This window comes from Capricornis sumatraensis, chromosome 9 (genome assembly GCF_032405125.1).
Source record: "Capricornis sumatraensis isolate serow.1 chromosome 9, serow.2, whole genome shotgun sequence".
Classification (NCBI taxonomy): Eukaryota; Metazoa; Chordata; class Mammalia; order Artiodactyla; family Bovidae; genus Capricornis; species Capricornis sumatraensis.
Window position 1 is genome coordinate 51666155 of NC_091077.1, and position 13359 is coordinate 51679513.

Below are 13359 nucleotides of genomic sequence, written 5' to 3' on the forward strand. Positions count from 1 at the left end.
AGCACAGGCGCAGAAGCTCAGTGACATATAAAAGAAGCTCATTAACTCTTAGCAGTCCAGCTGTGAGGGGCTGTTTCTGCCAATAGGCATGGTCATTCAGGTCTCTTAACTCTGCAAGATAAAAATATCTCTGAGCTTGGCTTCTCCAGATGACCATCCTGAAGGCCTCATGCAGGGTCCTGGCTGTGGTCAGAAAAAATTTCCATCCTAGGCTTTGAGAGCAGTTGAAGGGCTGTGGAGTGGCGTTGAAACTGAGTTCTCCTAGACGCCAAGTCAGGAGCTTTTAAATACATTTCCCACTTTTGTCTCAGTCTCTCAGAGGTAGGCCTGTAATTGAAAGGTCAACAGGCAGATTCTGGGTGAGTGCAATTGCAGATCTGATTATCTTAGGTGAATCAAAGAAATCAGTCTTGGGGACAAAATATCTATTGCTGTCTGTCCAATGGGCTTCCCAGGTGGCAGTAGTGGTAAAGAACCTGCCTGCCAGTGTAAAAGACACAAGTTTGATCCCTGGGTCAGAAAGATCCCCTGGAGGAGGAAATGGCAGCCCACTAAAGTATTCTTGCCTGGAGAGTCCCATGGACAGAGGAGTCTGGTGGGCTGCAGAACATGGGGTGGCAAAGAGTCAGACACAACTGAAGTGACTTTGCACACACACACATGCCCTCTTCCAAAGAGCTATATTGTCAGCTCTGCCAGGGAGGCATGGTGAAGCACAGGAGTTTATGGGACAGAAGAAACTCTTCTACCCCCTTTCCCTACTGTCTGCTGGCATTTGGATAAATCTGCAGTATCTTTACCCTGACCTTCTAGCCCTGAGAGCTGTGCCTTGTATATTGCCTGTGTGTGATTCCATTTGTTGAGCTCTTACATTGGGCTGGAGGACAGCCTCAGCACTTCACATGCATTTCCTAATTGTCTTTAGGGACTCCAAAGTGCAGCAGAGGGAAGTTGTTTGAGCTACTGAGGAACTGGCACCACTTCCATTTCTCACATCAGTCCTTTCATTCATCCATCTAGCAAGTATTTATCAAGTATCTGTTATGGGACAGGAACTGTGCTAGACACTGGCTACACATTGGTGAATAAAACAGATATATTTTCTGCTTCTCTGGACTTTACAGTGATAGAGGTGAAGGGAGGTGCTGCTTGGCTAGGATGACTGTAGAGTGCCTGTCTGAAGAGGTTCCAATTAACCGCAGACTTGGAGAATGAGAGTCTAAGCATGAAGGGGAGATCATTAAGGCAAAAGGAGACCGTATGTGTACAGGCCTTGAGGCAAAAACAATCCCAAGGGGTATTAAGGAATTGAAAGAAAACTTGTGTGGCTGGAAGATAGTGGTAAGAGGGAGACTTATAGATGAAATCGGAGAATAAAAAAATAACAGGTTATTGAAGGGCCTTATATACCATGTTAAGGAGTTTGATTTTTTTTCTCAAGGCAATAGAAAACATTCAAATAATTTTAAGTAAGGGAAGTCTATTTTTAAAGGATTTTACTGTGTGTATATTATACTTCAGTACTTTTAAAAGGGAGAAAGACTTAAAGGAATAAAGATAACTCTGGCTGTGTGGAAGATTAGAGAGAGGCAGAAGTAGAAGCAGTTTGAGCAAGGAAGAGGCTGTAATTGTTGTAATTCACAAACAAGATATAGTAGTGGTATCTTGAAAAAAGGTAGCAGCAGTGAAGTTGGGGAGAAGAGGACACTGGTTACATTTAGGAGGTTGAAATGACAAGTGTTGGTATATTATAAATGAAGAATGAAGAATAGAGACAAATGAATAATGACTCTGGAGTTTCTGCCTTGAGCATTGGAGTGAATGGAGTATCATCGACTGAGATGAGAGATTTAGAAGGGAACAGAGGAGAAGAATCATGAGTTTGATTTCAGATTGCTTCTGTTTGAGATGCCCATGAGACTGCCAAGAGGAGATACCAGACAGGCAGTTGGATACATGAGATTAGAGAGAGCTGTGGACTTTGAATTTGTATCTCATCAGCATATTTAGATGGTGTGTATACCCATGGACAGGCTGAGATCCTAAAAGGAGAGAGTGAAGAGAAAGAAGAAGAAAAAGTCTAGGACCAAACCCAAGGAAGCTTCAGCGCATTGATGAACAGTATCTTGTGAGGAAACTAACAGCCTGAGAGAAGGGTCAGGAGAATAGTTTTACTAGCAACTCATTAAACATGTCTTTCAGGACTGCCCTGGTGGGAAAGTGGTTAGGTCTCTGTGTTCCCAATGCAGGGGACACGGGTTCAAATCCTGGTCAAGGAACATAGATCCTGGATGCCATGCAGCATGGCTGATAAATAAATAAATGTTTCAAGAAGGTTTGAAACTAATGCTGCTGAGAAGTTCAGTAAGATGTGACTGAAATGTGATCACTAGCTTTGGAAATAATACAATTAGTGAGCTTGCTGTGAGCAGTGTTAGAAAAGCAGTGCTCAAGGATGCCAAATTAGAGGAGATTGACAAGTGATGGGAGGTAGGGAGATGGAGATAGCACACACAGAGAATCCCAAACTACAGTCAAACATAAACCATTTGTCTGGCGGTTCATGGCCCCTCCAAAGGAGCAGTGTCAGATACGTGAGCCTTCTGTGATGCCAAAGAGTTCCAGTGTCATGGCCCTTGGGATCACTTTGCCCAGACAGACCATTACTCTTCTTCTCCAGCTCTGACTTCTACTCTTCTAGATGTCTTTGGTGCACTTTAGGTTTGTCTTCCATTAGAAGACTCTTGGAAAATTCTTGAATTGGGAACCCCTGTGGATGCATAATCTTTTTCCTCAAATCTCAGTGCAAATTTCACTTCTCTTCTAGAATCTTGTTTGAATTTCTCAAGTGTGATTAATGATTTTTGCCTCTCAGTCCTATAATACTTTGGGGCTTCCCTGATGGCTCAGTTGGCAAAGAATCCACCTGCAGTGTGGGAGACCTGGGTTTGATCCCTGGGTTGGGAAGATCCCCTGGAGAAGGGCATGGCAACCCACTCCAGTATCCTTGCCTGAAGAATATCCATGGACAGAGGAGCCTGGCGGGCTACAGGCCATGGGGTCACAAAGAGTCGGACACGACTGAGTGACTAAGCACAGCACCCATATATATCTTTTATTTTTAATTGAGATGTAATTGACACATACTATTATATCAGTTTCAGGTGTACAATATGGATTACTACCTGTATATGTAGGAAAATGATCGCAATAAGACTAGTTAACCTGTCAGTACACATAGTTACAAAAACATTTTTATAATGATGAGAACTTTTAAGATCTCATCTTTTAGCAGCTTTCAAATCGGCAATACAGTGTTAGTAACTGTAGTTACTGTACATTACATCCCCATGACCAACTTATATACTATAACTGTAAGTTTGAACCTTTTGGCACCCTCACCATCACCACCATCACTACACCCCACCTCTAGCAACCACCAGTCTGTCTTCTGTATCTATAAGCTAGCTGTTTTGTTTTTTTATATGCCACGTGTGTGACATTATATGTATTTGTCTTTCTCTGTGTTATTTTGTCAAATATTTAAATATTGATTTATTTCACTTAGCATAATGCCCTTGAGGTCCATTCATGTTGTCACAAAGGGTAGGATGTCATTCTTTTTTTATGGCTGAGCTTTATATATATCCATCACATTTTCTTTATTCATGAACCAGTAGATACTTAAATTGCTTCCATATCTTGCCTACTATAAATAATGCTGCAATGAACATGGGGTACATATATCTTTTCAAGATAGTGTTTATGCTTTCTTCAGATACATACCCAGAAGTAGAATTGTGGGATCATATGCTGGCTCTATTTTTAATTTTTTGAGGAATCTCTGTATTCTTTTCCATAGTGACTGTGCCAATTTGCATTGCCACCAACAGTGCACAAGGGATCCCTTTTCTCCGTACCCTCACTGACACTTGCTATTTCTAGTTTTTTTTGGTAACAGCCATTCTAACAGGGGTGCGGTAATAGCTTATTGTGGTTTTGATTTGTAATTCTCTGATGAGTAGTGACATTGGGCACCTTTTCATGTACCTGCTGGCCATCTGTATGTTTTCTTTGGAAAAATGTCTATTCAGATCTTCTTTCCACTTTTTAATCAGATAGTTTGGGATTATTTTGATACTGAATTCTATGACTTCTTTATATATTTTGCAAATTTTTTCTCCCATTCCATAGGTTGCCTTTTTCATTTTGTTGGCTTCCTTCTTTGTGCAGAAGTCTTTTAGTTTGATGTAATGTAATTTGTTCGTTTTTACTTTTGTTATCAGATTCAAAAAAATCATTGTTAAGACTGATGGTAAAAAGCTTACTGTTTATGTTTTCTAGGAGTTTTATGGTTTCAGGTGTTATGTTCAAATTTGTAATCCATTTTGAGTTAATTTTGGTATATGGTGTAAGATAGAGGCCCAGTTTCATTCTTTTGTATGTGGCTGTCCATTTTTTCCAGCATCATTTATTGAAGATGTTGATCTTTTCCCATTGTATATTCTTGGCTTGTTTGTCATTAATTGACCATTTTTGCCTGAGTTTATTTTGGGGCTCTGTATTCTCTTCCATTTATCTCTGTGTCTTTTTATGTCATACTGTTTTGATTAATTAGCTTCATAATATAATTTAGAAGCTTCATGCCTCCAGCTTTGTTCTTTTTTCTCAAGAATGCTTTGGCTGGGATTTCCCTGGCAGTCCAGTGGTTAAGACTCTGCACTTCTACTGCAGGAGGGCACGAATTTGATCTGTGGTCAGGGAACTAAGATTCTGCATGCCACGCAATGCAAAAACAATACAATACAAACAATACAATACAAACAAACAAAGACAAAGAATTTGGCTACTGGGTTCTTTTGTGGTTCCATACAAATCTTAGGATTGTTTGTTCTATTTCTGTGAAAAATGCCATTGGAATTTTGATAAGAATTGCTTTAAATCTGTAGATTGCTTTGAGTAGTATGGGCATTTTAGCAATATTAATTTTTCTAATCCATGAGCATGGAATATCTTTCCACCTGTTTCTGTCTTCTTCAACTTATTTCATAAATGTTGTAAAGTTTCCGGTGTACCAGTCTTTCATCTTCTTGGTTAAATTTATTCCTGGGTATTTTATTGCATATTCTACTTTAATCCAGTACATTTCCTGCCCCACTCCCAGGCAGGGTAATCACAACCAGATATTCTTTAGGGAATTCTTCACAAAGAACCAAAAACATGTTATTAGAAACTTAGATTTATGGACCCAGTGGTGAAAAAAATCTGCCTTCCTGCTTGTTTCCAAACACCGGCCTTGCCCTAGGCTTGAAGAAATAACCCATGGTTTCATGGGTGCTGCGCAGCCTCTCCTGTGTTCAGTGTGGCACATGGAAGACATATGTTGACTCTGTGACTGACTTGCAGTGTTTTGTCTTGCAGAACCAGAGGCAGGAGAGGTGTCCCCTCCAGTCGGGGCTGGTGTCAACAGCAACAGCTGGACCTTTAAATATGGACCAGGCAACCCCAAACAACCTGGTCCCGGTGAGTTGCCAGACAAATTCATTATCCCAGGATCTCCTGCAATCATCTCCATCCGGCAGGAGCCTACTAACAGCCAAATTGACAAAAGTGACTTCATAACCTTCGGCAAAAAGGAGGAGACCAAGAAAAAGAAGAAAAAGAAGAAGGGTAACAAGACCCAGGAGAAAAAAGAGAAAGGGAACAGCACGACTGACAACAGTGACCAGTGAGGTCATCTACTGGAAACAAGCCACTTAGCCAATTTTTGTAATAATGGCAGACCTCTCCCATGTAGCAACTCCCTACTCCTTTCTCCTGTCCACACAGACCCTCTCTTATAGACCTCAGAAATCTGCAGAAAGTTCCCTGTGTCTGTCTAGATCACATTTAACAGGTTTTTGTCTTAAAAGCTTTGCTAAGTCTGGTGTTAACTCTTTCTCTCCACTCTGGCTTGTTTGCAGAACCTAAAAAGCAGACCCAAGTTTCCTTTCTCCTCCGCCGCAAAGGAGAGGCTTCCCAGCCCCGCCAGTGAGAGGTTGGACTCTCTGCCCTGTGCTCCGGGGATCCTGTCTTGATGACACTTGCAGGGCAGGCTGAAAGGTTTTGAGATTGAGCAGCTTGAGTGTCTGTGGCTACTGGGTATGTGTGGCCACCGGGGATAGGTGAGTGTCAGATGTTGGCTGGGATGGGCCAGGTTAGACTAGGAGGGTTGGGAAACAAAGGCAAATCAACAATGGGAAGTATGAAATGAAAAAGGACCAGACTTTCTAAATCTTTACAACTCAAGAGGTGGTGGCCACCCTCTAGCAGACAAAATTCCCTCCACTGACAAGGCTTTAGGAATCCCTAAGTCTCTTGGCTGTGGTATCATTATACCTAAAACCTGCATTTTTACCTACAAGCCTGTAGTTCAGTGTTCCATGGGGGGGCCAACCAGGGCAACAGAAGCAGATCTGATGTGTTTCCTGTATATGTCCTTGTGCTCACTTTATTAAAAATTCTTTTGCACACAATGTTATGAAAAGGTCAGATCCTTTTCCAACAACACATATGCAAAAGCAAAAGAAAACCCCAACACCTCACTTTATGCTGTTTGTTGTTTGATAGATTTATTTAAATAAGAGCAAATCTATAACTATAAATCTTTAAAGAGAAATATGAGTAATACAACTCCCCTAAACTATCCTCGAAAGAGAATTTTGTCTACAGCCATTTAAATGATCATTGCTGCTACAGAAGTGCTTTAAGAGAATTGCCTGAAACATCTGTATTATACCGGCCACCTGCCAATCACAGCTTTACTCTTTCAGGTCACTCTGGGGCTGCCTCTTGCATGTATTAATGACTAAATAAAAGGATCTTTCTCTCTCTCTCTCTTTTCTAAAAAACAATTATGTGCACTTTGAATACACAACCTTCTCTAGCCAACCCTATCAAGACCCAGAAATTGAAGAAAAATATTGTTTTCTCGTACATAACAGTGAGCAGACTTTTCAATCCTCGAATTCTGTGATTTGTCTTGGAGTGCTAGCCAACACCTTCTCTTTGGTTTAGTTTTCCTTTTCTATAACACTCTGAATTGCTAATCTTGCTAACACCTATGATATTACCTGAACTCAATCTCCCATATGTATGCTGTATGCTATTATAAGACTCCTGAAATATATTTACTCTGTGCTTGTGTATGTGAATGTTATTGCAACTATTACCTAGAGTGAACTTTAAGCTTTATTGTTGAATGTAATTCCATTATATTTCCTTTTGTACACCTGTGAAAAAGTGGAGTAGTGTTTTTTTAACCATTGTTAATCAGCTTTTGTGTATGAAAGACACAGTAAAATTTCTTTCTTAAATCAAGATACTGGTGATTCAAGGAATTTTATTTGTGGTCAGCCAAGAGCCATCTCTTGCCAAGACTCTGGCTGGCAAGGGAATGGATAAAGCTGTTTTTTTCTAGTAACAATTCTGGAATACATACTGAAGATATTCCCTGAGGGTGTGTGCAAGCACAAAATTTACCAATTTGACCTCTTTGAAGTTGCAGAATGCTTTGAAATTCTAACAATACCTGGAATATCAGCTCATAGAAAATAATAAAATTTACTGCCAACCTTAAATAAATTTTAATTTTGTTTAAATGTACGGTTTAAGAAGTTTGATTATATTATCTTTTAAAAGTTAACATAAAAGAGGTAGGAGTCTGTTATTAAAGCAAAAGCATTAAATCTAAAAAAAAAAACCTGTTTTGTCTACTTTTAGCTTCATTCTCCCATTTTTTGAAGGGTGTGTAACTTCAGCTCTGCAGGATTGCATGGGGTAAAACTTCTTGCTAACACATGTGAATCATTGCTACATTGTAGGTTGTGATCATTTTGCCCCACTGAAACCCATGTATCTGACCTTACGTGCCTTTTGAATACTAGGAGAATTGGGCTAATTTATTAATGATGATAATTATAATGTATGTGTACAGCACTTTTTACATTTGCAAAGTGCTTTCCAATCCATGTTAGTTACTAGTTATTACAGCTGTAAGGATAAAACACATCATGTGGATTCATTTTTGATTGGTGCTATTGGTATTTCCTCTGTATTGCTAATAAATGGAAAATGGTGGTATGAAAGAAATGGTGGTCATTTCTAAGCATAAAAGTAGGAGCAAATAGAACACTGATTATCATTAGCTATTATTATTGAAGAAGGTTGCAGTGTGAAACTTAGTGTATCACTCTCTGGCTGTCTCCCTGGCTATTATGTTCATTACTAAGGCACGACACCCAATGGAATCAAGAATCAAATTCCACAATATCACCGGAATAGGCAGCCAGGAGATTTCTGGGTCACATCCCAGCACACCATTTCAGTCTTCTCTAATAAGAATTCCAGCAAACCAATTTTAATCACTAGAGCCCTCCAGTCATCTAGTTCATATTTTGTTTAGCCCTTGCATCTCTCCACAATTGGAAAATCAAATAATGCCCCCAAGAAATTAACTTTTATTGTGTACAGGTGTATGCCAGCCCGTGTAACAGGTAGGCTCATAGTACATGTTCTGTAACAAATAGATGATATTTTCCTTCTGTAGTTAAAATTTTATAAGCATGTGCTAAAAAAAAAAAACAATTACTGACAATAACTTGGAGATTCCTCCAGGTCAACTCTTAAGTCATTCTTTTTAATTCCTGTACAAATCCCATATGATAGCCAGATCATAATTTCATAATGTACTAAATTTTTTTCTCTATTAATGGACAGTTGGGTTAGATCCAGATTTTTGCTACTAGAAACAACAAATAGCACTTATATGCAATGATAAATTCAGTTGCTGAACTTCATAAAACCTGGTCTAGGTGTATCCCAAAGAGGAAATGTGGAAGGCTTTTATGAATATTACGGAACTCCTGCAATAACTGTAGTCCTCTATGTGAACATACACTTATTTTTAGCACTGAGCAGTCGATTATGGCTCTATTCATATAGATGACCGATGAAAAACAGAATAGACGTTCACAAGAAAGACAGAAGTGAGAAAGATTTGTTTTCATTTCTTATCCAAAATCATTTCATAGGAGCTCCATTTCACCCGAAGACTTTTCTTCTTCCAATTGTAGATTGAGATGCATGTGTCCAGGAAGAAGAAATTTTCCTTTATCCTTCTACATTCTTCTGGCTGATTGAAGCAAGAAATTGACATGAGACTGATTAACAGGAGAAAATCAAATGGAAGTTTAATAATAGGTCTATGTGGGAGATACCCAGGAAAACTGAGTAACTCACTAAGATGCCCAGAACCCTCACCTTAAACACCATCTTCAGCTAAAGACAAAAGAGGATGTTGGGGGTAGCAGTTTGGGACTTTAAAGGAGAGGAAGGCAATTCACATGGAGATATAAAAGCAAATGTTTGGTAAACAAATGTTTGCTGGGCCTACAGAGACAATGGGACACAGAATGGACTCTAATCTCTATCTAGGCCCTGCCCAATTTCCCCCTAGTTTTTCTTTGCATATGTCTGATGACAGCACTATTCTGCAAACAGGCCCTTTATCTAAATTCTTTTTTTTTAAATTGAAGTGTAGTTGGTTTACAATGTTGTGTTATATCTAAATTCTTCAGGCAGCTAAGTGGGAAGTAAAAAGAGAGACTTTCTGAGTCTTCAGTTTCTTAAAAATAATCAGCCTAAATTAATCCTCATGCCAAAGAGATGCATTCTGGGTGGAAAATTTTGTCCCCTGCACCAGTTTTGAAACATTGATGTTGGGCTTGTTAGGGAGCTGTAGCTGGGATGGGGGCTACCCAGATGAAGCTCGTGGTAAAGAACCCACCTGCCAATGCAGAAGACCTTAAGAGATGTGGGTTCAGTCCCTGGGTCGGGAAGATTCCCTGGAGGAGGGCATGGCAATCCACTCCAGTATTCTTGCCTGGAGAATCCCCATGGACAGAGGAGCCTGGTGGGTTACAGTCCATAGGGTTGCAAAGAGTCGGACATGACTGAGCGACTGAGCACACAGTACAGCTGGAATGAGCAGTACTGGATCAAGCCTAGGGTTGCTTGTAGGACAGGGAGGTGGGTTTTTATAGACTGAGTTTAAATCTGATAGTAATTTTAGTTTCTTTGCATAAATTTGGGATACTAGGGCCAAGAGGCTAAATATCAAGTCTGTTTCTGCTGGTTAGATGTACATTGTGGGAAAGATTCTTTGATTGCAAGTTAAAGACTAGCTCTACCTATTAATAACTTAAGCTAAAAAGGACTGTCTAGTATAAGGCTACAAGTTTACCTCACTGAAACTAAGAATAAGAAGGCAGCTGGGCCTCCAGAAGGGACCAGAGACTAGAAAGCCAGAAGAAATATTAAAAACATTTTTTTAACTTTATCTTTAATTATTTTTCATAGTCTGTTTTATTCTTCCTTATCTCTACAGACCAGTTTTTTCTTTTCTTTTCCACAGCTTCTAAATTTATTTGCCCTTAATTCTAGTGGTCCATAAAAACCTACCTTCTCTTTCTAAATCCTCTTTCTAAATTCTTCATGGTGAGAAAACTTGACTGGATCACCTTCAGTCAGGTGGCTACTCTTGGACCCATCAGTCATGGGCCAGTGGGTTATGGATGGGAAAGATAGTTCCCCATAAAGAAGAGTCAGACACTTAGACACAATTTTAATAGCTTGCTAACAGCTAACATTAATTACCCAAATGTATACTAAACATCAGTGTATAGCATCTTAGAGCCTAAAGGGAACTTATTTAATAAATGACAAAATTGAAGAGAAATGACTCTTTCCAAAAGTCACATAGCTAGTCAATGACAAAGCAAAGTCATTATTCTGTGACCATGGACTGAAAGACCAGAGGCCACCAGGAGTGAATAACATTATCTATTTCATTATATTCTTGACAGTCATAAGTAGTATAGTTTAGGGAGGCCATGTTATTTCACTTTTATTGGTGTTTAGTCCAACCCTTTTGCAACCCCATGAACTGTAGCCCACATGCTCCTCTGTCCACAGGATTTCCCAGGCAAGAATACTGGAGTAGCTTGCCAATTCCTTCTCCAGGGCAGGGATTGAACCTGACTCTTTGTGGTCATCATCATCTTTTTGATGACCACTGTGTCTCCTGCGTTGCAGGTGGATTCTTTACCCCTGAGTCACCTGGGAAGCTTATAGAAAGCTTATTTCACATAAAGTAGTATATCATCCTTAAATATATTTTAATTCCTCTTTTTAAGCAAAGTAGAAACATTAATACTGATTTTACTGGTTCTGAAAATAGAACACAATTATATATACATATATTTTTAAAATAAAATATGCAGAAGCCAAGAATTTAGAAAATGAAGTATCTGCAGAAAGCACCATTAAGGAGTTTCAATTCTATTCTTCCAAGTTTTTTTCGATGCATATTGCTGCTTGAAAGTACCTGATAAATAGCGCCTTTCTTCCTTGTCCAGAGTAATGAATAAACTTATAAATAAGATGAATAGAAGGCAAAAATGTTACTCTGATTCATGTAAAGATGAATTAGAGGATGTTGATTAGTGTGGGTGCCAGAGTAGGGACTGCTAAATGAACTCCAGAATTATTCAGGGTTTCCCTCCTAGTTAGTATCAGGCAGGAGAGACAACCTGGAGGAGCAGAAATAAGGTGGTATCCCAGTAGGCAGCACAATTCCAAGCAGAAAAGGGGCACAGTTGAGTCAAGTATTCTATCTGAGTTGGACATTACAGGGCCTTCTCAGGACAGATCCACCATGTCCTCCGCTGGCCTCCTGTTTGTAAAAAAGTTTTCCTTTCCCAGGCCTCCCCTGAGTCACAAGGGGCTGGCTCAAGAGTTAATGATTGAAAGAATGTGAACAGATAGTAACAATAAAAAATAGCAGTGGGGTCAGGAGTACTGGTAACCATTTAAACACTAAATCAGCCAAATAGCGGTCACAGAGTCTTTTTGTTACCCCAGAAGGACACAGAAAACAGTTGGATGCACATTCCTGAGTTATTGTACAGCTATTGAAACCCTCACCAGATGGGAGAGGTTAACTGCCTAATGACCACTGGCCCCTAGGCTGGCTGGAACCAAAGACTGATAATGTTAAACACCTGTGACACTGTCCCGTAACTTCACCATCAACCAATCAGAACTGTGCATGAGCTGATCATGCACCCTGCAGCTCTCCTCCCTTAATTGCCTTTAAAAACTCTTTCCAGAAACGTCTTTTGAGCATTAACTGCTCGATGTCTTTGCTGAGGATCGTTCTTTCCTTCACTACAACCTGGTGCCTGTAGGCTGGCATTCCGGCTCACTGATCAGCGGACCAAAGTTTGATTCCTGTCAGTTTTAACTTCCCCACATTGCCCATCAAATGAATCACGGCAATTCGACGAGGAAGCGTGCATATAGGAGTATAGAGAGGTAAGACTGCGACTAGGTTCCCTTTGCACAGAAGGGAACACTCAGAGTGAGAGATGCATTTTTCCCCCATAAATATGTATTTTAGAGGATCATACTAGTCTTTCTGTAACTTGGTTTTTCCCACATAAATATAAGTCTTTTAAGTTATTTGCATATATTCTATGATATAACTACACTAATTTATTTAACCAGTCTGTTAATAGATATTAAAGGTTTTTCAGTTTTACTACTGTAAACAGAGCTCTAATGAATATTCTTTTACCACGTTTGGCATATTGTCCAATTTTCTTTCAGGACAAGTTCCAAAAAGTGGAATTACTAAGTAAAAAATATACACATGAAACTTCTTATATATTTTACAAAATTGGCTCTTAGAATTGCAGTATACTCCCACCAACAGTTTATAAGAATGTCTAGGGTTTACCTGGTGGCTCAGTGGTAAAGAATCTGCCTGCCAGTGCAGGAGACACAAGAGATGGAGGTTCAGCCTCTTGGTCGGGAAGATCCCCTGAGAAGCAAACGGCAACCCACTCCAGAATTCTTGCCTTAGAAATCCCATGGACAGAGGAACCTGGTGGGCAACAGTCCATGGGGTTGTGAAGAGTCAGACACAACTTAGTGACTAAACAACAACATGTATAAAAAAAAATAATAAAAAAATTTAAAAATTAACATAAGAATTTCTACACCTGGCTAAACATTGAATGTTATCAGTCATCCTCGTTTTTTGAAAATATAAGCAAAACATTGTTGTTTAATCTGTATTTCTTTGATTACCATAAAGTTGCAATTTTCCCCCATCTCTTCTATCAGAAGATGATGATTTGACTGGTCTGATTTACTTTGTTGTGGTATAAACCCTGACAGGTGCCTGATTTCAGCTTTGATTGCAGAGGCATCCATTTTAAAGGGGCCTCCATTTCATAGATGCCTGTCCTGAGTAAA

At 39.5% G+C, this 13359-nt stretch overlaps 1 protein-coding gene across 1 annotated transcript in view; it reads left to right on the forward strand.

Annotated features, from left to right (window-relative positions):
• LOC138086144 (protocadherin alpha-6-like) overlaps positions 1-7765 on the forward strand; it is a 48903-nt gene extending 41138 nt beyond the window's left edge. Inside the window, exon 4 of the mRNA XM_068980941.1 lies at positions 5422-7765. Within this exon, the coding sequence (XP_068837042.1) occupies positions 5422-5732 (311 nt within the window). The 3' untranslated portion in view covers positions 5733-7765. The remainder of the gene's footprint in view (positions 1-5421) is intronic.
• Positions 7766-13359: the final 5594 nt, after the last annotated feature.